This window comes from Anser cygnoides, chromosome 12 (assembly GCF_040182565.1).
Source record: "Anser cygnoides isolate HZ-2024a breed goose chromosome 12, Taihu_goose_T2T_genome, whole genome shotgun sequence".
Lineage (NCBI taxonomy): Eukaryota > Metazoa > Chordata > Aves > Anseriformes > Anatidae > Anser > Anser cygnoides.
The window spans coordinates 12117535-12142278 of NC_089884.1; the positions used below are offsets into that span (position 1 = coordinate 12117535).

The 24744-nt window shown below is 43.9% G+C and overlaps 2 protein-coding genes across 11 annotated transcripts in view; one reads left to right on the forward strand and one right to left on the reverse strand.

Moving 5' to 3' along the window:
• The window catches only part of RANBP10 (RAN binding protein 10), an 83494-nt gene extending 82189 nt beyond the window's left edge, over positions 1 to 1305 (reverse strand). Inside the window, exon 1 of the mRNA XM_067004357.1 lies at positions 1168 to 1305. The gene's annotated coding sequence lies outside the window, so the exon portion shown is untranslated. The remainder of the gene's footprint in view (positions 1 to 1167) is intronic.
• TSNAXIP1 (translin associated factor X interacting protein 1) lies at positions 99 to 22982 on the forward strand. 10 transcript variants are annotated; one of them, XM_067004345.1, is made up of 17 exons: positions 133 to 180; positions 1049 to 1097; positions 1483 to 1571; positions 3410 to 3522; positions 4884 to 5007; positions 6374 to 6467; positions 10232 to 10428; positions 11613 to 11748; positions 12568 to 12737; positions 13647 to 13806; positions 14092 to 14222; positions 14869 to 14997; positions 16588 to 16749; positions 17756 to 17865; positions 18700 to 18823; positions 19168 to 19274; positions 21171 to 22982. In XM_067004345.1, the coding sequence occupies exons 1-17, from the start codon at positions 148 to 150 to the stop codon at positions 21397 to 21399; spliced, it is 2157 nt and encodes a 718-aa protein (XP_066860446.1). In that variant the 5' UTR covers positions 133 to 147; the 3' UTR covers positions 21400 to 22982. The 10 variants fall into 10 exon arrangements, 9 of the variants coding, with proteins under 9 accessions (XP_066860447.1, XP_066860446.1, XP_066860453.1 ...); XM_067004352.1 differs by having other exon boundaries at positions 18700 to 18768; positions 21171 to 21378; XM_067004348.1 differs by lacking the exon at positions 133 to 180 and adding an exon at positions 218 to 729.
• Positions 22983 to 24744: the final 1762 nt, after the last annotated feature.

Consider the following 24744-nt stretch of genomic DNA (forward strand, 5'->3'; position numbering starts at 1 on the left):
CTCCCGGCCGCTCCGCAGAGCCCGCGTCCCGCGGGGCCGGGGCCGGGCCGCGACGGCGCCGCCGCGCCTGGCGAGCGGCAGCAGGCGCCGACGGGGCACCTACGGCGGCAGGCGGGGGTCCTGAGGGGCGGGGGGGCGGGCGTCGCCATGGCGACGGCTGTAAACAGGCGGCTGGCGCCGGTGAGGGACGGGGCCGGGCGCGGGCGGCGGCGACGGCTCGGGGGGAGCCGGGCGGGGGAGCCCCGCGGGCCGTTGGGGCGGCTCCGCCTGAGCCCGTCCCGGGGGACCCCGCGCTGAGGTGGAGCCGAGGCAGCTGCCCGGGGCTCTCCGCCCTCCTCGCTGCCGTCGCTCCCCGCGGGGGGCCGAGCGGACGCGCGGCGGTTTCAGGCGGTCCGAAGGGCCCGAGTCAGCCAGAGCGGCGGGGCGCTCTCCCCGGGGCGGCCCAGGGGAGCGCCCAGAGAGGCGTGCGGCAGCGGCAGCGGGGGCCGGGACCGAGGCAGGCCCTGCCCCTCGGCAGTGCGGAGCTGCTGGGGGGGTTTGGGGGGTTTCGGGGAGCTGCGGCTTGAAGCGGCCGTGTCACAGCCCGCCAGTCACCGCTGCCGATACCTGGATACCGAGCCGTGTCCGACCGCGTTCTGCCAGCACCGGGACCACAAATTCACTGCCATCCCTTAGATTGCTTTACCATGTTATGGTGACGCTCGTTTTCCCCACAACACGCGTGCAACTGTATGTTTACTTGAAAGGCCTTTCGCTTACGCCTACCCATGTCTAATCTTAGGAAAGACTAGAAAGGGTGAGAGAGTGGTCGCACCCTGGAACAGGCTCCCCAGGGACGTAGTCACGGCACCAAGCCTGTCTGAATTTAAGAAGCGTTTGGACTGTGCGCCTAGTCACATGGTCTAAAATTTTGGGTAGACCTGTGCGGTGTCAGGAGTTGGACTCGATGACCCATATGGGTCCCTGCTAACTCAGGATATTCTATGATTCTATAAAGACAGTTCCTGATTATATTTCTTCCATGACTTGTCAATTCGATTGGCTGCAGGGTCATCTGCGCTTGGCACTACTACCAGCCCAGAGAACCAGCTTTGCAGGTACTTTTGGGACCCCAAGTCCCAGCTCTTGACTCATGGGTATCATTTTTCCAGCTGTTTCTAATCTCACCTCTTCAGATGACCGATTTACTCAGGCTTGTCCAGCTGCAGGGTTCAGCTTGGCCGCTGTCACTGGGACAGTGAGGAAAGTACCCAATGTTGTAGTGGTTTTCAAATAGCCAGTCCTGGAGTTCAGCTGTACCACAAATCTTTCCATCCGTCCCTCTGTGTACATTAATCTGCCGGATATTTTCGTCTGTCAGGCACTGCATAATTGGCTGCTTACTTTAGGTATACATCAGCCAGATTCTCAGTCTTCAACTGTATATTTAGTTAATTCTGTATGTTTTGAAGATGTTCTGTGTTCTTCCCTGCTGTTGCACAGGACCTCTTGAATCTTCCTGTGAGATTGCAAATTGCCAAATGCATATGAACAGTCTGAAACCCATCCTGCCAAAGAAACAGAAGACTCCGGTGAGTTCAAGAATTCCAGCGAAACACCCAGCCCTTACCTAATAGTGAACTTTGGAATCTTGCTGGAGGCCCAGGGATCACCCAAAGCTATTAGGAAGTCAAGCAAATTTTAATTATTTTTGTATTTTGTTTGAGAGCGAAGGGGGATGGGAAGGGCAGAAGCTGTGTGGTGATGCAAACTCCTGTATTTCAGATTCAGGTGTCATCCTTGTGAATTAATTATAGGAGCTTTAAGGGTGGAGGAAAGAGAAGAGGAATATAAACGTCATTCTTGGCTGCAACAACTTGTGTGGACATACATGCCAAATACTGCAGCCAGAATTTGACCCATATAGTTTAAACTAAGGAAAGAAAGAAACCACAAGTTGTTTAATTGCAGGCTAAAAGCATCTTACAGCCAACAGGAACATCTGCTCCATAGTATGCATCAGTCTTAGTAAATAAACTAAACTAGTATGGAGAAAAAGTATATCCAAATCATGAAAAAATAAATCCCAGAAACGTACACCAACAAAGTAATAATGACTTTTACAGATCTTAACCCCTTCATTTTTATTTTGCAGTTGTTGTTTTCTCTCATTAGCATTTTGGTTGTATTTCAGGAATGTGCCACTTCTGTGACAAGCTATTGCTCCAGTAATACGAGGACTTTAAGTATTACTCTTTCCCTAGAGCTGGGACATTCTCTAAGCATTTTTCTCATTGGACAAAAAAAAAAATCAAATCTCAATAGATTGGAATCCTACTGTTTCTCCAATATAATCTTCATGCTTCTTGCAGTGAAAATCAGGCATTTAAGCTTCTGAGCCTTTACATTTAACTGTTTCAAGGCTTAGTCAGTCTGAAATTTAGGTTTTGACAGTGAAATCTTTGGCCTCAGACTTCTGTTGGCACATTATTAATTTTCTTTTAAAGCTTAGAGACAGAATAGGAAAGTATTTATATTGGACAACATCATACTAATTATTTGGTTGTCCTAATAAAATAGAGCAATCCAGCATAGATGTCTTTTTTTTCCCCAAAAAGAAATACTGAGGTAATTCCAAGAGAGAAATTAATTAACAGACTCCTAAAATTAACAAGATTTTGCTTTCAGAAGAATCATAGAATCATGTAGGTTGGAAAAGACGTTCAAGACCATCAGCCTGTCCTGAATCCCATCAGTAAACCATGTCCCTTAGTGCCACTAAGGGCAGAAATTAGTTTCTGAAAGAAATTTCATTTATGACTTTTTACTGTTCATCAGAGATGAATCTGTTCCTCAGACCTTGTCTTCATTAAGCTCTACACCGACAGAAATTCAGCTGTTTGTGTAGGGTCACCAACCTGCATTTAAAACTCACAATCCACACGAGTCAACATTGCTCAAGACACCCTCACTATGGGACACATACTCCACTGCAAAGCTCCCTAGTGGAAACAAGACCTCAGTCAAACCTGTTCTTTTGGTTTCATCTAGATTAATGCAAGGTTCTGATTTGTGTGGTGCTTTAATTTCCCAGTGCAGATCATGGAACCATTTTTTACCCAAAGAGATGAACACTTTCCCACAATCATGTAGTCTGGGCAGCATAGCCACCATGAGACGTGCAGAGGTGTTTAAAAGATTGTACTAGTGTGGGAAGATGATTACTTCAAAGAACAAAAAGTTTACTTGGTTTTCAGGTGTGCTCACTTCTGGCTGAGGAGAGTTTCGGTATGCCCCTCTTCTTTCTGTTCCACCTTACTCTTAGGCAGTTGTATTGATTGTGAGGCATCATCAGGGGTATTTCAACCTCATTTTGACTCTTTGTTGTCTTTGTAGTGCTCTTAGAACCTAATCCTTTCTCTCTTTTCAGTCTTTTCAGCTTTCTGCTAGTGGCCATTGGTCCACATGGCCTGCATTTGCATCAGGGCAGACAGTCCTAAAGAGTCATAAACCCTGCTGTGCCCCAGGGGAGAGAATGTCTAGGTAAGCACAGCTAATTCACAGGATAGCTGGAAGCAGTTCTTGAAAACCATGAATTTACAGAGTAGGGTCTCTTCCAGCACTAGTGAGAATAGTGAGGTTGGGATATTCCACAAAGCTTGAGCATAACAAAAAAATATTGTTGGTTCTGACTGGTAGCTCTATAGGAGATGTCAAATATTTATGTAATAGCAGTCACGCTTAGTATAAACGTACCAAGAAATGCTATCATTTAATGATTCACTGACCTACATTTCATAGGATCCTGTCAGGGCCCTGACTGCCCCAACAGGCTCCACAAGCTCTTGTCCAGTCCTAGACGTTTGGGTGCCTGGGCTCAAGACAAGTCCTGATATGGCACGGCTGGGTAACCTGTGATCAGGTGTGAGAAGCCTTCACTTAGGCATGTTCGCCTCTGTTTCTTGCTTGAGCCACGTTGCAGCCATGTCTGTCTTGTACCTTGCCGGCCCTGGCCTGCTGACTTGACACCCCAAGCTTGGCATCGGGCCTTCCTCATGCCTGCGGTGATCATGCGTGATGATCACTGAACTGCGAATGACCTGGGCTACCATCAGGGGACCTGCTCGGCTTCTCTTGTTCGTGTCCTGTTGGTCACTGTTGCTGGTTGCCTTGTGTCACCCTGAGGTCCCAGCTCCCCTGCCCTTGTGGCAGACGCAGCATTGCTCCTGTCTCTCCGACAAGAATCAAGGGATTCTGAATCCAGGGTCTGAGCTGGGTTACAGCCACTGAGCAAAGGGTCCTCCAAGGAGGCTTTTCACAGGTCTGTCTCACGCCTGAGCCTATTCCTAACCCCTGATCCCCAGTTACAGCTCTGCCATCACAGAGCTCCAAGCCCCTAGGGTAGGGGAGGACACTGCAGAGCCTGTTGGTGTACTCAGGGCTCTGACAGACCTGCACGACAGCTGCGGATGGTACAGTAAGGATAGCTGGACTTTTTAGTTTTAATTCTCTTTTTAATGTAATAATGAACTATGCATGATGGCATCCGGCAAAGGGACAGTTGGCCTAGGACCTCAGGAGATGTAATAAGTTATCAGTACCCTTTTGAAATACTTGTTTTCCTTGACCTCTTTCAAATTATGTAATTTGTGTACATTTATTCTTTTCACAAAGAAAAAACTCACTTGTCTTTTTATACCAAAAATTATCATGAAGGGGAAAGCATACTTTTAATACTAACAGCAGGATGCCTTGAATAGTCTCCTGCTCTTTAGAGGAATTTTAAATTATCCACTGTACATTTCATGATTTTTCCTTACATGTGAGAATATATTAAGTACTACAGTAAAAAAAAAAAAAGTTCTGTGAAGATATGTGTCTTTTCTTTTCCTGTGTCTCTGCAGCAATAAACAGGCCCTTCTTACCATTCCAAAGCCACGCTACTTGGAGCAGCTGGAGTCTTACTTAAGGAAAGAACTGCAATATCTTGACCTAACTAAAAGGAACTCCCAGGAACTGAGGTTACAGGTCTGATACAAGATTCTGTTGACTTGAAACAACGTTCTGAGACCGGTTATCTAAACTGGTCATCCAAAGGAAAATAGACGGGAAGAGTATGCACCTCTGAGTAGTACTGGATAAGTGGGTTTGCAGCTCACGTTAGAGAACTTGCTCATAAAGCAGTTTATATCTCATGTTGTAGTTTATATGTTGGGTTTACGTGTTGTTGAGTAGCGTACTTCACATTTTCTGTAACTGTTCCATTTTCAAATCAAAGGCCAAGTAGTCAAAAAGATAGTAATCTAAAGTGGGTGTGAAACAATTTACTCACTGAACTCCTGAAGACTCCTGCCCAAACCCATAAAGTGTGTAGGTTCCAAAGTTTTCACTGTAAAATTCTCATTCCTGAAGTTACGTTTCTGCAAGTGACAAGAATGGACTCTCTCATCCAACTCTTGCCTAAGCATAATCAGGATCCTCCCAAATTAGTAGTTTCTACTGTGTCTGATCCTGGGGGTTTGTTGTGTTTGAGAACATACCTACTGAAAACCACCGCTTCAATTCAAAACACAGAGTAGGAGTACTCCTGTTTTTGTAATATCCTGCAATTAGAGCATTTACGCAGTGTGGGAAGTTTGAATTGGATTTTCTCTGCATGAATTAATTCAAATTCTCGTTCCCAAGGGAATCCTGTAGCGATGAGGAAAGAAAGTGGTATATGGAAGAGAATGGAGAGAAAGAGTGACTAATGGCAAGAGAAAACAGAGGTTTCATAAATGTGTTTATGCTTTGAAAATATTTTTGACTATATTTTTGAATGTCTTACAAGACATGTTTAATTGTGCTTAATAGTGAGGTACACTCAGTGAGAATATTACCTATCGCTAGTGAAGTCTTCCCAAGGCCCAGATACAACATGGGAGTCCGACTGTCCTCTCTGAACAAGATTTACTTGAGAAGGACGGCATCTGCACAGCGAGAGACTGTGTGCCTTGAAGAGCTTTTCATTTAAGTAGACAAAATAGGCAACAAAATCAGCAATATGATCTTGTTATGTATCTTTAAAATTGGCCATATTGTAACTTGAGTTCTAGTCAGTTCTATCTGAAGAGTAGCATTTTCCTTTTGGAGCTGTGCTCAGACAGACTTGATTAAAGCTTTTCTTTGGCACTAAAATCTCTTCTATCATGCTATGGCGTCTGTCAGCATTGGAAGTAACTCCACCTGCGCATGACAAATTTGGGACTGTGGACCAAAGATGGAGAGACAAAATACAATGCAGTAGCAGTATTTTTATACTTATTCTCACTGTCATGCCATTTGTGTAAGACAACAACGATCTGAATTCTGGAAAATGTGCCACTATTTCCTCAAGCTCTCTTCCTTCTCTCAGCCCTACAGAGAGATCTTTGAATTCTTCATAGACAACTTCAAGACCTACAAGCCCTTGCTGTCAGCTATAAAGAATGAATATGAAGCTACACTGGGTAAGCTCTTGAACTTTAACTTTGGTGGGGGAACACTAATGGAGATGTCTTATACAGCTGATAAGTTCTGTTGAATATATAGAGAGAATAAACATTCTAAAAATATTTAGAGAGAGAATAGTTCAGTGGAAGGGATCTACATATATGTCAACTGGTAAAACTATCTTTCTGGCCCATTAGTGGAGTCTTCCTATGGCCCAGATATGACATGGGAGTCTATTTCCTTCATACATAACATAGTTGTTTGTTTTTCTAAAATTTATCAAATTTTTAGATTTAGATTTAAGGGTTTTATCTTTTTTTTTTTTTTAATTTAATCTCCACTACATAGGCAGCTCAGGCAACAGCAATGTCTCAAGGTTTTTCTGGAACAATCATGTTTACAGTGGAGTGTATCATACTAATATATTTGGATGCACTTGTACCGGTAACTTGAAGCTTGAATTACTCCCGAAGCAAGGCAGGGCAGAGAACTGAACTGGCTGTTCCCTGTCCATTCTTAGTGTGCTTTAAACTTCTCTTGGTGTTAAGATGCCACAGTGATACCAGTACTTTGTAAACAATCAGAGGGCTAGAAATAGACTATAACCAAGAGCTCATTTCACATTAGGCACTGAGCAGCTGTCAAATGTCAACAGTTTTCTACCAGGACAGTCTCTTAAAGGACATATACTGTTTATCCCAGTACCTGTTACCTGGGCTACCTAATTACTCATTGTAGGCAAAAATCTTTCTTTGCACAGTGCACTTCAGTCAGGTAAACGAGTCAGTATTAATCATTACATAAAAACATTTTTTTAACTATCAGTTTCCTTCCAGAACTCTTTAGAAAACATTTCTTTGCTTCAGATCCCAGAGAGATTACTGGTGTCTGTGCTGCAGCCTATATTGTACTGCGTTCTGAAGCTTTTTTTTTTTTTTAATATATTTAACTCTCTTTTGTATTTAAGTGGGGTTTTTTTGACTCCTCCATATTGCTTGGATGTGGTATTTCCCCCTTTTATTCTTTGAAGTCTCCGGAGATGCAGTAAAATGTATCCTTTATGATAACTTTAGTTTTTGGAAGAGACAAAAGCAAGTGCCTTAAGAGCAGAAAGTATAAAAGAGAAAAGGAAGGAAATTGACTGATTTGTAGAACTGTTCTCCTATTTATCTTTATTCTTAAATGATGTATGACTGCTTAACAAAAACAACTTTTTAAAAATCTATGCAAGGTGTCTCTTCTGAGGGCTTCTAACATCAGAAGTTTATATTCTATATGTAGTACCTCAGTGCAGTGCCTACATACTTAAGGTGAAGCTTTGGAGCTGATAAATGAGATTGCTTAAAGAGATGTCTCATCACTCCACCTAGCAAGCATGCTGTGTCTACAGCGTTTCAGCTCCTTTTGAAGCAGAACCTAAACCCCCTCTATAACACAGCATTGTTTTTCTCAGCCAACTATTAGCTTTTTGTCTAAGTGATTTAACAGCTTTATCTTGCTCTTTTTTCTGCCGGTCAGATTCCATGCTAGCTTAGACTGTATGACGTTGAGGGTGCTCAACACTGCATCCACTGCTGGTGGGGGTTCTCCCTATAAATCTGCTAGCATTAATGCATATTCCCAGTTCAGTCAGAACAATCTGTTTTTAAAGAAATAAAAAATAAAAAATTAATTAAATGTTGTCCTAATACTGTACTGCTTACACTGTATATTTAGCTGCATCATTTTGGCAGCACAAAGTCTGGATGGAGTAGCATAGCTGAGCACACAGACCAGAGAAAGCAGCAGCCTCTGATACGAACAGGGATGTGCAGCTTGTACTGGCTGCTTGCAATTATTTGTCTTGTGCCAGAACTGGACATATGACTGCAGCTGTAGCTCTTTTGGTTGTTAAGGTTGTGCTGAGACAGCACTGAGTCTTTCTTGGCATTGTTTCTGGAGTAAATCCACGTGAATGTGAAGATACTAAGCAGTATTTGAGAAGTAGTACTGTGAAGGAGAGCTATCAAATCCCTACAGCTGTTAGCTTAATCTGAGATAAAGATTCTGTTTTGGGAACTCCTTTTAGAGGAAACTGAGTGACAGGGTAGGTCTTCACAACAATGTTATCCACAGCTGCATCCATTTCTTGATTAAAATTATACTGAGATTGCTATGTCCACAGAGGCTTCACATCTGCTCCTCTGTGCTGGTAAGCCATCTGGGCACATTCAACAATCCTGTACGTGCAATGAGCTGTACCACAGCCTGAATTCTTTCCAAGTGGGAGAATGTCTCTCCTTTCTTGGCATGAGTTACGAGAGGTCATCAGAGAGCTAATGTTCTTAAATGGAACTGGCCAGCATCCACACTACAAAATAATCACTTTGGCAGTCAACTAGTTATGCTCAGTCTAACTTCTGACATACTAGGCAGCTACAATTAAGCATACTGTTGCACTTAAAGGGGTTTGCTTGTGGTCAGGAGCCAGTTGTGAAACACTCAAATTACACCCCAGAACAAGTTTGCTGAAGTTTTAACATGGTGTTCTTAGCTCACACTGAGTACCCAAATAGTACGGTGGCAGAATCCCTATGCTAATGCTCTAATTTTTGCTATCTCTTGGGGAGCTGTCCTAGTACAAGTGGAAAGAGTTTTGAAAAACCTTTGGTACAGTTATAGTGCAGGAGGGAAACTCACACCCAAGTATAATAAGAAAAGTAGTTCCTGTTCTTAGATTTATGTATGCATTTTAAGTTTTAAAATACGGGGTTTGTTGCACAGTATTTATACATGAATACTAATATTGGGTTTTATCAAGGAGAAAAAAATCTGCAAATCAGATTATTGAGCATCCGCCAGCATTTCTACCCTTCTGTTCAGAAGAGGGTATTGCTGTGTATACCTTATTCAGCAATCAAAACCTTTGCCACAGCCTTATTTGACTCACACCATATCCTGTCTTTAATCATTTTGTTCTCCTGGTGGACTTCCATCTAGTCATAAAAACAAGCCTCCACACAACGGAGATGGTGTCAGATGAAATTCTACCATGTAACAGTAACTGGGAATTGGGACCCAAGTCATGCACCATCACTAGTCTCGCCGGATATGTATCTTAAGGAAAATTTTCAAGTCAAAGGGGAAATAGCTGCGACTGAAAAGTACAAATTACAGCAGAAAAAGCCAGTATGTCCATAAGTTCTTTACTAGATGTACTGATGAGAAATGCAAAAGAAGTTAGTGCATTCCTGAATAGAGAGGAGAACGTGCAGGCATGTTTGTAAACAAAAGGTTGCACAAGACCGTGAATTTGGAGACAAGAAAGCAGATCAAAGTTTATGAAGAATGTGCCTTCACAAAAGATGGTAAGCTACTAATTACTAGCTGTCTTTAGCTCCATATGCTGCCTGTGCTTAAACAATGACAACTTCCCACCTAGTGAAATATGAAATCACCTGTGCTTATTATATTGCATCAAAACTGTAAATACTCAAGAAAACAAAATAAAATACTGTTCATCCTTTGTTTTCCAAACCATGATAAACAGCATTAACTAAAACCAGAAACCCTTACATAACAATGCTTATGAAGTTCATATGCACAGCTAGATAAATGACAGAATATCATCTCAAACTACATTACTCCCACTCCTTAGAGGCTCACCAGGACAGGCAGTAAAAGCTCTATGTTCACTCCCACTTCCAACATGCACTGGTTTCGGGTTGAACATCCAACATCCCAGGTGAGTAAAATTCAGGCTTTGTTGCTCATTGTGAGAACCCACCTCTGCTTTCTTTAGCTCATCAGAAGGAGACAATTCATGCCCTAGAACCCCTGAAGGCTATGGTCGCAACTGTGTCTGAGGAGTGCTCCCAGCAGATACTGGCACTGCAGGAAAAGGAGAAAGTTGAAATAAATATGTTAAAGCAAGAGAAACAACATTTGTTAAAGTTTATTGACAACATGAAGGAAGAAAAGAGTTCTCTTCAGACTCAGGTAAATTAGACTATGAGTCAAACATTTCCCAGCTTCAATTAGATGTATTTTATACGTCTGATCTCTTGCCTCCCAGCCTCTCATCCTTTGATGTCAGTAGTAGTTCTGGAGTGGGCACTGAGCATCTGGCATACTGGATCTGGTATGGTAGTTGATACTGGATCTCAGCCAGCTCCAGAGAACATCCTGTTCCCTTGGGATGGGCTGTTCTGCTGCTGTCAGAAGTCTTCACTTGTATCTTGTCCCATCTGGTTCTTGCAGAGTCACATTTAAAGTGGGGAAGAAAATTCTAGTACTAGCATTTTAAGTTCTCACGTAAAAGTACAGGTACTCTTACAACATTGTACCTTTAGCATCTTTAAACCTGTATCATTCATCTTACTGGCAGTGAGTTACATTGGTATCTACTGACGAGATTATTTAAGTCTTTCCAATTTAAATTGTTGGTTTATGCAGGTCTCAAACAGTTTCATGCCCTGAGGCTGAAATAATACTACTGCTAGAGAGCAACACGAGCAGGGCTGCTCTGTGAGGAAGGATGAGCCAGGAGCTGAGGGTGATTTTCACTGCAGTCAGAGCCACGACCCACCAGGGCAGTCTCAGAGCGCCTGAGCAGGGGGCTGCTAAGTCTTCATCAGCAGTTCCAGATGAGGCAGTTAACCCCAGGATCCAGCCATGGGTGGGGGGAAAGTAAAAGAACACCTCGATTCATTCATTCCCTATGTAGCATATAAGGTAGGCATCAGCAGTGGCAGGATGTGATCTTGTAATGAAATGCACATCATGGGAATAATTTTACACATAATCCCAGTCCATAGAGTTCCAGATTTCTGACAGTTTTGCCTTTGGGAAGAGTAGCAGCTTTTTTTCCCCTGCGTGACCAGCAACAGAATACATTACTGGGAGGTTTTTCTAGATAAAGGTTTACAACAGAGAAATGGTGTAACCCAGAGCATGAGACGTAGGTAATTCACTTTCTAGAAGGCTAAACACAGATGGAGCACTCTTCCACACACTTCTTCAGAGTTTGAATCCTTCTGTCATATTTCCGTCAGGCCATCCTTTTCTACAGCGTTATCTCTCGCCCACTCTCCTGCTCCATTTTTCCCCACTTTGCATCCCTTATACCACTCTCTGCTCCTTAGGTTCTGCTCCTGATCAGTTCAAGTCTCTGTTTCCTGCAGGTGGAGCATCTGCAGACGAGCGTAGCTGAGGAATATGCTCGCTACCTCAATGAGTATGGTGCCCGCAAACTGCTGCTAGCAAAACTGAATGATATGCATAACGAGCAGCTGAACATGAAACGGCACCAAGTCCAAGGTAGGGAAAGTGGAACCTGTCCTGCCCAGAGACCCAAGTGCATACCCATGCGTACAGTGTTAAGTATCTCTTCAATACCATCAGATATGCTCCGATTCTTACAGTAAGCTAGACAAATTCATAGACAAAATATCCATAAACACGTAGGCAGGGATGTACCTCCCAATAGTCTGACCAGATTCAATAAGCCGTTACTTGTATACTTGTATGGTCTTGCTTAGCATAACGGGTAAATTGAAGGCAGGAGCTGCCCAGTGCAAAGGTTCTTTATCTTTTTTTTTTTTTGACTCCTGGGCCAACAGTCAGCACGTCTTACCCAGACACAGCTGGCACCTTGATGCTTGTCCACAAGGATGAACAAAACTGCTGAAATTCGGGAGCCAAAAATACCTTCATTTATGCAACTTACTGGCATTGGTGGCACGGAGCTGGTAGGGACCCTTTCAGTATGCGACCTCTGTTGATCCACAGTCTGGCTACAGGCACCCATCATCCTACTGGTTCACACTCACTGGCTACAGCTGTTGCATCTGCCTAAGATTCTCCCGGCCTGTGCTCCTTTCCTTGCTAACGAAAACCAAGCCTGAGCCTCTGAATATATGTACGTGTGTGGGAGAGGAGGCAGGACGGTGGCTGTGAATGTAAACACTGCAGTATACTCCAAGACCTGTTGTTCTCTAATAATAATACAGTCCATACCTATTCAGCTTTTGTGGTCACTTTGTAGGGTTGTGAGATCTAGGGGCTCAGTAGATGATTTAGAGAACTATGACTGCAGTTTTACTATCATGAGTTTTCATCAATGGCTGTTGTTTAAAGATGTCAAGGGTGAAGATGTGGTGAAGTTAACTTTGGCATTAAAGATAGCTCGGCAGGACCTCACAAAAGCCCAGTTGAAGCTGAATGCAATGATAGCAGACTATGGAGATGTTGTCCCCCGGAGAGATTTTGAATCACTGGAGAAAAAATACTCTGATTTACAGCAGGAGGTGAGCATAAGCTCCTAATTTTCAGGCTGTACCACATGAATGCAAACATAATGATGCTTAAGTATTCAGGTTGGGATCGGGATTCCACAAACCCAGAACTCCCATATAGGCACATCTTTGTTACTTGTACATTAAATACATGAAAAGCCACTGTTTTCTAATCCCTTAAAGCTCACAGTCTTTTGGTATCACAGACTATCTGAACACTCAAAATCAGTACACCATCACAAACCTTTAGCATCAGTTTTAACTGAATTAACACCATAAAAGCAATAACAGCCAAAGGACCACCAAAAGCCTGCAGATCACAGCTTGGGAAATACTGTTTGAAATCATCATATATATACATAAATTAACTAGGTTCATCTCACATACATGGCACGGTTTTATCCAAACCACAGCTAAGTAAAACTACCGCTGAGCTGGACTATGAATGAATATCTATCTAGCTGGGTTTTTGCCTTTTCCAATAGTATTAAATGGCTTTTTTACCCTACTGCAATGCCAGGGTCATCAACCCCACCACAGAGCCAATCAATGCAATTTCCAGCTGTGATAGAAGCTGATGAGGTTCCTCATGTTGCATCTGTTTGATGCCTTTTCAGAATAAAGGTTTGACTGCTTAGCTGACACATCTTGCACCTCCACACAATGCCATGTCGGACAGCAAAAGGATAACAACACAGGTGACTAGGATAGGGTCTGCTTCCAACCCTGCAGTGGCAGAAAGGCAGTGGTCCCACAAACTACTCTCTAGGAGGAAGAAAAAGAGAATCTAAAAGCAATTAGCCAGGGATTGCTCTCCATAAATCCGTGGACTACACTGATTGTTCACCTGATCTGTCCGACCACAGAAAAATTCTGTTGCTGTGGTTGGTTTGTTAAAATCCTTCCTTCTGTGTGCTTTAGATGGAGACCCTAAGGAAGGATTTTGATCAGCTCCGTAAGGAATATCAAACACTGTTGGAAATTCAGAGAGAGACTGCAGAAGAGCGAGACAACTTCTTCACTGAACTGCAGCAAGCTCAGCGCAGTTGCACACCCCGGCCAAACTGGGCAAAGTGTTCAGGTGCCACCTGTATTCTGCTCATCTTTAACCACTTTGCTATGGTATATTTCTTACCTGCAACATCCCATTTTCTCCCAGGCTTTTAGTGAAGCAGCCTGAGAGAGAGAGAGGAGAGGAGAGAGAGGAGCTTGCAGAGTATTCCATTTTGCCTTAGATATTGTAGGAGACAAACTGGATGTCTAGAGATCTGTATCTATTGTAATGCTCCTCACGGATTCTCACAAAACCAGTACACATAAGCACATTCTCCTCTTGTAGCAGCTCAGGTTCTTTTTGCTCTTGCAGAAGTGATTCCTGGCGGAGCTGACCGGTGGGGCTGCCTGGCTGAGGGGAAGACCAGCGATCAGCTAGTGGATGTGCTTCTGGAAGAAATAGGAACAGGACTGCTACAAGAGATGAATGTCTTCCCTGGATGGGTATGTGCAAGCTTTCTCTTCTGTTTGTTTCCACTGAGAATAATTGGTAATACATATCCTTTAGGAAAGTGGCAGAATTGCTTTCATGGCTGGACTTAGTGTCTTCAATGCTCACCTTCCCATTAGCGTAACCATGGAAAAATTTAAAGCTGGAGAAACTCAGTTGCAATAGAAAAGCTGAACTTGAGAGTGAGCATGTTGAAGACAGCTGAAGTAGCCACACATTGCAGCGATGCTACATGAATCATCAGACGTGCAGGTAATACTAGTGGGCTACAGCCCCTTACTCATTCTCCACTATATAGCGGAGTCAAATTAACATCTCACCGTCTGCAAATACATTACACTAGTGATCAGGTATACTCGAAACTGCCTGGACACAACAGAGATTTTGTCAATCAAAAATCACTTGTGAACTAAGTTCTAAGTAGTGTAACTGGGGAGCAGGCAATGTGGCTAGTGCAGGCCCCACATTAAGCAGGTCCAGCCTGGAGTAGTTGAGACACACTGCAGAGATGCTGTCTTATAATACTGGAAATGAGAGCCGTACATGGCTCTTTTTAAGGGCTTTAGACACTAAGAACATGGCTCTGGCTGCCAGTGCAGGGAATGCCTTATCTCTATATGTTTCTTTTCCATTACTTAGGGCAAAGGGGACAAGGTTCCCGTATACCTCAGACATGAAGGTGAAGTGAAGAACAAAAAGCTGACTAAGAAGGATGTGGTGAGCATCCTGAAAGACATCTGGAAACAGAAAATTGCACTAGAACAGCAGGTTTGTCAGATGTTCTTTCTTTGTAAACAGCATTTGCTAAGACAGTCAGCCCAGTTGGAAGATTTTGGGAAGCCAGGGTCTCACCCATGTCCTGCCTAGGGCTTCATCTGCATAAAGCTGCATAAAGCATTTTAAGAACAGCTTCAGCTGGTAATAACCCTGTGGCCTGGCAGGCCTCCTCAAGGATCTGACTCATTAACTATGACATTGTCACGTGGATAGCTAGACTAGCTCCATCCTATGCCTAAAAGGCTTCTTCTGCAGCTCCCGCTCCAGGGACAGCTGAGTACTCATGGCGTAGCTCATGCCTAGTCACCACTGCAAATTCAGAAACATTCAAGAGACCAGAAGTCAGCACCAGTTGCTTTGATGTACAGGGCTGAAAACTACAGTGGTCCAACAGCTGCTGCAAGAGCAGCTGAGGTGTCCCTGAAAAAGCCACAAGGCAGGGTGCCCAGGGGAGGAAGCATTACAGTCACCCTGAGCTAGATCAGCCATGCTTTTGAGTCTGAAACCTTATCAGTTGGTCTACCAACTGCTGCTATTCTGGGGTGTGACGATAGCATCCTGGTCTAGAGAGAGCACCATGACTATGCAGTGTCTGTTCTTAGGTAATGGATGCATTAGCAAAATCTGTGCAGCTAAAGCATGGCCAGGTTTTCTTTTTTTATAGGCGGGGGGAGGTAGTTGATTCTAACCCATGCCAAACCATTATTAAGGTCCATAGGGTTTTGTGCCCATGCCAGAGAACAAGTGGCAGTGACAGAAAAAAAATGAGGAAGGACTGAGAAATCACTTTTATCATTAAACAAATGACTATGAAAGTGCTTTGGTCTTGTTACACACACACAAATACTTCCCTCTTCTTTGGCCAGGGCGCGTTAGGAGTGCAGGTGGAGGCCAAAGGGGTGAGGTGTGTTCTCAGCCAAGACAGACATTTGGCTGCCTGCCTGGGGAGATCAAGACTCAGCAACAGAAGAAAAGCAGCTGTTTCAGTCTTTCTGCGTTAGGGACAAGTATAATACCATCTCCCCAGATATCGGACAAGCCCTGTTACTGTGCCTCAGTTATATGAGAGCAACCTTGAGAGGCAGAGCCACTTTACAGGTTCCTTCTCTCGAGCCAGAAGCCTAGAAACATCTCTGAGGTCAGCCCCAAACAGTTTAATGTTTTCTATGGCAGCTGTCTTTTCACTTTCAACTTGGTTTCCTAGGGAAATAAATAGGGATGTTGCAATCACTGTCTGGCTTTACTTCTCTTCAACAACCACTCCAGGTCTGAACCCCCAAGCCGAGCTCAGCTAAATCTATAGCAAGTTCTTATATAATTCACAACAATAGGCAGGAGAAAAGAGACTTTATCAGTATTCTCAGCAACAGAAGAGCTTCGCTGTAACTTCCACGTTCAGGCTGTAGAGAATAAACCTAGCAGAAACGTTTTGAATGACCTAATACTGGGGAAGACTCCAGCCAGCACTAGGCCTGTTAGCAGGTCCACAAAAGACACAACTACATGCAAACAGCTGGAATAGAACTGGCAAATTTGATTTAGCTCTGCTGCTTATGGGAGTTGCTTGCTTGTTATCCGCAGACAGGGAAGCGACCTGTTCTTCCCGAGTTCTTTCTCAGCTACCTCCAGAAGAAGTACGGAGACACCTCTGCCATGGAATGGTCTTACACCCTGTATGAGAACATGCGACTCTGTCCATCAAACCACGTCATGAGCTCATTCTATGACATACTCACAGGGAAGGTAGGCAACCTGCAGCCCAGTGCTGCACCTCTGCCCAGACATCCTCCTGTGACAGACAGAAGGCAGGGGAAGTATTCCTCTGCAAAGCAGCTTCACCGCCCACTCACACCCCTAGGAAGCTGCACTTCCTCATGACAACAAAAGTCAACACTAGGACATTACAGATGGGAATTCTGTGTGAGACGTGGCAGGCTATTATTACTCTCAACTGAGCTCTAGAAAACCCCATTTCTTTCAAATGCTTTAGTCACAGCATAACTACTTTCTGACGAGGGGCTCCTGTTTGCAACACTTACATACACATTTTTCTCCATAGGCCTTTTCTGAAAGTACTCGTGATCTTTCCCTATGCAATTTTGTGAAGATCAAGACAGTCACTAAACTGCAGCATCACGCAAGCCCTGGCAACCTTGCTACTGCTTCCCAGCACTGCGTCAGTACTGGAGAGCTCTAGCCACACAGGTCTTGTCTGTCCAGCTCCTGTATCATGAAGACATGTAGCTCCCCCAGGTCCTCTTCAGGTGCTGCAGCTGCTTCTCCCACCCTGCGGAAATCTTATAATGGCCCTACTTATGTTTTTCTTGGAAATGGAAAAGTGGCTGGGACAATGTGCAACCACCAAAGCAGGGAAACAACAGCCATTCTGGGAAACTGGGCTGTGCATCTGCATCTGAGGGTTTAGCAGCTGCTGTGAGGTGTGCTGGGGTGAGCCTCGGCCTTGGGCCCCCATCATCAGAACCATTCTCACCCCTTGCCCTCAGAGCTCCTGCACACGATGGTATGCGAACTGCTTTGGGGCAAGTTGTTCAACAAGGAGCCATTGTGAACAGCCACCTGCAAGCCACAGCGTTGCTTGCTTAATTATTTGTAAATCGCTAAACACACCTCAAGTAGAATTTTTTGGAAGTGAGTGCAGTCCTTTTGCAGTTTTTCTTCCCTTTTGAAGGTAGTCCAAGGGACAACAGATAAGGCAGTTACTGATCTGTGAACCTTCCCTGTTTCACAGGTAGGTGAAGAACAATACCATATCCAGAATCAGCTGATTTCAAACCTGCAAAAGGAGCTGGCTGCCTGCGACCCCTCAAACAGTGGATCCCTGACCAGCGAGCAGTTCAGGCAAGAGGATGACTATTGCCCACTAAGCTCTGCCCAATATGTGGTGCATGCTGGATGTTGTGGTATGCTGAGTGTGTCTGCTTTGCTTGTCCATCAGCACAGCCAGGGGAGCAGTTTTTCTCTTTAAAATTCTTGTGAGGACAGCTGTAGCAAGCAATACTTATTAACTTCTGCATTAGGTTTAGAATAATGTGAATACTGCAAGTTTTGAGTAGTGAATCTGGAGATACCTGAGAATAGATGTGGAGCACTTTACACATGCAGAGAGACAGGCTGGCAGTATCTGCCCCCTGCGAGGTTCCCTGGGGAGCTGTTTAAGAAGCTTCAGAACCCTACACCGTGCTCCCATGAGCTCCTAGGACACGTCACAAAGCATTTGTATGAATTTCACTACAGGTGCAAGATTTGTCAGTCTTCTCTGTTGATCAATCACGTGTGCTTTTTTAAGCGATAGGTAGATAAAGCATTTCTTTGGGCTGTGGCACAGAAAAGAAGCAGCAGCCATTTCCAGCACTTCAGCTGGGAACACAGCTCCAGTACGGACATGCTAGCTACCAGCTAACTGATACTCACATTGCATTCGTAGTTTCCCAAATGGCTGAGCATCCAACGGTCACCTGCAGCCTAAGCTCTGAAGAAAACAATTCCCTTGTTTTGTTATCTGAAGGTGCATGTACTTCTTGAAATGTGTGTCCTCTTAAAAGCAACTAATTTTTGAAGATTTGGCCCATGGAATACATGCATACTCTTGTAGCCTAAAACACTGCCAGCCATACTGGCACTCGTGAACTGCTCATACTGTAACAGCATATTGTGTTGCCTGTCTCCATATAGGATGGCTATGAGGGAAGCTTTTCCCCTGAAAAGACAAGATTCAATCCAAGAACTCATTGATGCAAGCAGGTACAAGCTAGACTGCACTGAAGAACTCATTGACTACAAATCCTTATTCAAAGAAGTAAGCTGATGTTATCTATGTTGTCCTTTCGACTCAGATTTAAGCAAAGGACTTAAGTTAGGTTTGTCAGGTTAACTAGGTTTACCAGACTACCACAGCCTGCAGTGCTCACCACAGGCTGTAACACCTGAAAGTAAGCTGCAGGCAACTGCAGATAACTGCAGTACAAGTCTGTGCCTTTTTTGTGATAGGAGTTTTCCCATATTTTCTCTTTATTTACACTTTTCACATGAAAATTCCGTTTCTAGGAAAGCTGAGTTATTTTAGCATACAATGGGGAATGGCTCCTACTCAGACTGGGAAGAACACATTTTTAGTACTAACATGCTTGTAATTTCCTTCAGGATGAAGAGGGGAACCCTGAACCTTTTGTTGCAAAGATCAGGAGTCAGTACATCCGTGAGAAGCAGGAGTATCTGAGAGAGCTGAGGAACAACCTAGGAGATCTAATGTAAGTATAAAGGGAACAGGCTGATGGGGACAATAGATCAGAACAGTGTGTGCAAAGAGAACCCCCCAGTGGACACGAGTGTGTGGCTACTGCAGGGGCTATCATAAGGTCCCAGCTGTAAATATTGTGGTAGATATGAAAACCTGGCTAGGCCATATTATAGAAAATGCTGAACAGTGTCAGTCTGTGACCCAGAGGACTCTCAGTTCACTGACCAATTGTATGGGGTGAGCAAGGTAAGCAGATGTAGGCAATGGTAGCAGACTGGGACCCCGGCTCAGCCAAAATACTTTTCAGGAGGTTACTTGGTTCCTGAACTAAGTAGCACTCCCAGCTTGCTTCAGCCTAGTTAAGTCCCCTAGGGCTTGTTCCCAGCCTCCATAGAGGACAAGACCTGTGGAGGCAACAGGCATCAATGGAGGTTATTATAACTTTCTCGCCCACAGTGCTCAAAAGCTGCACTGGCCTCACAGACCTGCTGCATCACATGGCTGGGTATTTTCTTTTCGCTGCTCATCTTCCAACTCCAGGATGAGCTACGCCCTTCTTCTTGTCACCCCTCTAACCGTGTTGTGCCCATGCACTGGGTCTGGTCTTGAATTGCTCCTGTGCCTGCAGTGACACCACAGAGATGTTCAAGCAGTGCAAAGGATGAGTCCCCTAACAGCAATGCTAGCATAGAGAGAGGCAAGAAAGGAGCAGGATAAAGATCCTGGAATCCACCAGGGGACTGAGCATCTATGGCACACTATGCACACTGCTGAAGACTGAGATGAGCAAGGGAAACCATGGTCAGACAGGAGTCTAGGCTGACAACCAGGGAATCAGAGGGAAGCAGATAAGAGAGGGCAGATGGGATCAACACATTAGACCAGGCAAAAAAACTGTGGAAAGGCCCTAGTGGAGGTCAAGAATAGAGATGCAAGAGTGCTGGAAGCCAAGATGGAAGAGGAGTAAATGGGTGGAAAGAGCAGATAGTGCTGGGAGCCTCCAAGTAAGGAGGAACATTTGGGGAATGTGGATTGGAGGTGCTGTCAAGAACCCAGCCGTCACTGCAAAACCAGACTAGGGAGAAAAGTAATGAGTCAGGGCGAACAGCAGCATTTGCCAAGGAGTGGGAATAACAGCAGGAGATGAGGTGTGGAAGGGTCAAAGAAGGAACTGAAGATGCGGAGGGTGACTCAGGATGAAAAAACTAACAAGGTGAGAGTGAACAGGCTCACTGGGAGAAGCAATGGGAGCGCACAAGGCAAAGCAGAGGCAGAACAGACACAGCCTGTAAGGGATATGGCAGACAGTGAGTAGAGAAGATTGCTTCAGTAATTGAAGTCTGTCTGTCGACATTCTTCAGCTCTCCAAAAACAGCAGTAAAATCCTGTATATCCTCAGAGACTGCTTCTGAGGAATGAGAAAAACAAGCAGGACTGACAACTGCAGACTTGAAGGTGAAAATCAGATAAATAATTCCACCTGAAAACAAGACAAGCAACATGTAGTTTCTGCTTAGAGAAGTCTTGTGCCAGGCACCAATCAACGAGGATAACACTAAAAGCGAGTTAGATGCCCAGGAAGTTAGGTACTGACAAAGGTGGGCACTGGATTAACAAGGGAAAATGTAGGTGTGTAACAAAGGGTATCATAAAGCAAAACAGAGCAGAATTAAAGTCCTTCCAGGTTACCAGAAATCTAACTTTTCCTAATTTCTTTTCAGCTTGAAATTTAGTACTTAACTTTATTACATGCATATTAAAAAAATACTAGTGAAAGCAGAGATAATATCAAAAGGTATCTCTGCTCTGCATTTCAAGCAAAGTGGATCCTCACTGTGGCACAAATACATAAACATTCCTTTCACATGCCACAGCACAGCAAATGACTAAATTGTTCTTTGAACAGAGAGGTGAATGCAGAAGATCTGAAGGCAGCCTTCTGCACGATTGATCCTGATATTGACGATCAGACACTAGATACCTACGTTGGCCTGGCTTATCAAGTTGGAAGAGAACAGACAGACCAGGAAGTTGTGCCTGTGGACACTGCACTGGAGAGACTACTCGCTGGAGATGTGAGACGAGTAGGGCCCGCAGCCAGGGAAGAAAGCAAGACAGACTGTGTAGAAGAGTAAGGAGACTTCCAGTATTAAGAATAAATAGCCTGTTTGATCTTCCGTTTTTGATACAAAGCTGAGCGTCAAAGTTACTGCATTAAATACCTCTTCCCATGTATGTAGAGAGACACCTAATAACTAACAGCTAAGATAAGCTAGTTTGAACTAGCTGATCAGATGCACTTTCAGCTTAAGCAGCAAAGCCCTCCAGTACAGTTTTTCAGCCTACGCAGTCATTTCAGCTCAGCAAGACTCGCGGGTAGAGGCGGCCTGATCCCCACACAGGACTGACATCCTCAGGGCGCTGGGGCACCACTGGGTGTTGGGCTCTTTTGTTGATGATGCAGTGACTGTGCTTCAGTCATTACTTGAACCTGTAAGCTTCTATCAAAATCAAGGCTACAATGTGGCTGCTTTAGGGTTTTTGCAAGATAGGCCTTATGGTTGGTTCTTGGGCTCAGAGAAGGGTTTCAAAGATACATTTGCAGAGTAAGGTGCCATCAACACAATCCCTGTGCAAGTGAAAGGCAAGTTCAACCCAACCAGGTTTGCTGTCACGTCTTTCCCCACGCAGATTTTTATCCTGATGTAGCTGCTGTTGTCCTGTATGAAGTCACTTTGAAAGAAATTCAAGTGATGCCTCGAGAGTAGGTTTTACCAACTCTGAGCTGAAAAAATAATCCTAGTACAGAAACATTGAAATCTGCTTCTTGCTTCAATGAAGATACCACACGAATTTTGGTAACTGTCTTTCCAACCACTGACATCAATTAATCTTTCCTGTTCGTTAGTGCCCTCCCTCTCCAGCGAGGGGAATAATACAGGTTCTTGAAACTAAAACCCCGTTGGAAAGAGTTCTGCTACCTAAATTGCTGAATAAGTGGAGCAAACTCAAGCCCATTATTCTCATAACTTGAAAAGCAAGAAAGGGTAAAGCTGAATTCAGAAGATGCCTTCCTAACAAAGCGCTAGTTTCATGAGCATTTGCAAAGGGATTCCTGCAAATACTGATGGCATTTGTAAACTGGAAAGGAATCATAGCCTGCATGACAAAGTAAGTACCACTGGGTCTATGAAGTCCTTGGGATTTATGCCTTGAATACTGAATTTGGTGCTATGTACTTCCAACTCAAACTGCAAAATACCCAAAATGGAACTATAAAAGCACTGAAAAGGGAAATGTATCATCTAGCTAGAAATCAAATGCCCTAACTGCACATATCTCTAGGAGTATTCTGAAAAGAGTAGCTGTTACACGAAAAAATTCAGTGCATCTATAAAGAGCAGGGAATTTAAACACAGAGGATAAGTTTGGTAGATGAACATCAAATTTGCAAAGTTCCTCAAGAAAGCAGCTAATAGGCAGAGAAAGCACAGGGCTACAGAGAGCAAGAATCACTTGTTTTGCTTTACCCAAGGACTTTAGATTCCAAAAAGTTAAATACGCGGTCCTGTAACCAGCAGTTCTTTCTTTTGTCCTTCCAGTTACATTATTAGCACATTAAAGATGGTAATCTGTCCCTAAAAGTCTTGAGTTTAGTTAACTAGAGCAACAGAACACTTCTCAACAGAAGAGAGAAAACAGATAGGGAATCTTACCTCTTCGTTTTACAACAGGAACCAGCAGCTTCCTGGGAGGTTCTCTCTATTCTCTCCTTAAATGCTCTTAGGAAAACAGGGTTCTTGCATGTTTCAGCAACAGAGAAAAAAGAAGCTGGAAACTTCATTAATATTTCAGATGAAAATTTTCAAACTCTGGCATGCCAAGCCCCAAGCACACACTAAAAAAGTCACATAATGGCAGAAAATTAATTTTAAAAGGTACTAATTTTGTAATATGTCAGTTAAGACAAACTGTTTCCTTGTGACTATTGAAAAAAATCCCCATCTTTGCTATATTAATAGAATTGCTTTAAAAAAAACAAAACTTGAAAATGACTGACCTTTGTGTCAGTACTGCCTGCCAAAAAAAGACTTGAACTATAATTGGCCTTCATTTCCTTTAGCGTTGTGCAAAGCTTGTCAAACTTGCAAACGTTGCTGCCAAGAGCTGGGTTGGATTTCCAGGAGTCCTATTAACTGTACCATTTGGATCTCCAATTTCAGACACCTGGGAAGCTACACTGCACTTTTCAGGAAGCAAGGCTTCCTCATGGATCTAAAAAGAGGGAAAACAGTTCCCAGTAGTTCTAGAACATTTCTACAATGCAAGGGAAGCGGGGAAAAAAAAGACGCAAAGGCTGTTACTCCACTTCTTCAGTCCAGACATATTCAGTGTATTGGAAAGAGCCACTGGCACGATGTTTGACTGACCCCAGCTGGCAGTGCTGACTGTGCTCAGCCCCACTCCATCTGACTTAAGGATACTGCAAAGCAGCAGCCTTGAGCCATCCCTTCCTCACAACTAAAAATTAATCAATTTAAAGACTCAAGTTTTTAAGTCAAATTAAACTATTTACAAGCTTGAGTTTCCAAGTCCAAGACAAAGCAGCTAATAATTAAGGGGAAAAACTATTATTTTTTTCTCTCTGAAAATAAACAGTTTAAGTGTCTTACCTTGGGAATTGCAGACTAGCTAAATAAACGTAAGGCATATTAGCATGTAAAACAGGAAAAATGATGTTCATTCCTCTGAAAATTGTATGCACAAGGGTCATTCTTTCCCAGCTTGTGAATTGTTTTTAGAAAGCCATCATTCTTTGCACCTTAAAAATCCTCTGATGTGGCTGACCTCATTCCTGCTGTGGTTTAGGTTCACTATAAGCAGTAAAATCATATGCAAGGATTTTATTTCTATTGTCTTCCTACATGTTTGGCAACATTCACTACGGAGCAGCACTGATCAGCTGCTCTGTGTAGCAATCAACAAACTGTACAAAAGCACTGGTGGAAAGCTAGGTGGCATTGGCTCACCCTGCGAGTAAAACAGCACAAACCACACGGGCGCGTCAAACACGCAGAGATACATTTGCACTTGTTAGTTAGTTAATAAAGCCACTGCTTGGATCTTGCTGCTTTGGATGATGACATGAGAGAACACACCAACAGGCTGAGCGCAAACTGCAGCTCAGAGAGCTGGGCCCTGCTTCACACACCAGGCTCTGGCACTGCCTCCCTCCACCATGCCTGGGACCAGAGCAGTGACTTTCCAGATGCGTTTCCGTACATAAATTCAGTTTAAACCTTGAGGGTTGGAGTGCCACCATTCCTGCAGGGTTCCAGCGACTACAGCATCACAACACTGAGCTAACTCTTAGAGAAGAGAGGTGACTGATTATTTTCGACTGCTGGAAGAATTCCTTGCTGCAAGCAACATGCAGTTTGAGGACAGCACCAGGGCTGGCATCAGAAAACACCTGCAGA

Excerpts from the sequence above, each read along its gene's own strand:
- TSNAXIP1 (XM_067004345.1), top strand. The coding sequence starts at position 148 with ATGGCGACGGCTGTAAACAGGCGGCTGGCGCCG. Across the intron at positions 1,098-1,482 it reads CCAGAGAACCAGCTTTGCAG|GACCTCTTGAATCTTCCTGT; the intron begins GTACTTTTGGGA and ends GCTGTTGCACAG. Across the intron at positions 19,275-21,170 it reads AACAACCTAGGAGATCTAAT|AGAGGTGAATGCAGAAGATC; the intron begins GTAAGTATAAAG and ends TTCTTTGAACAG.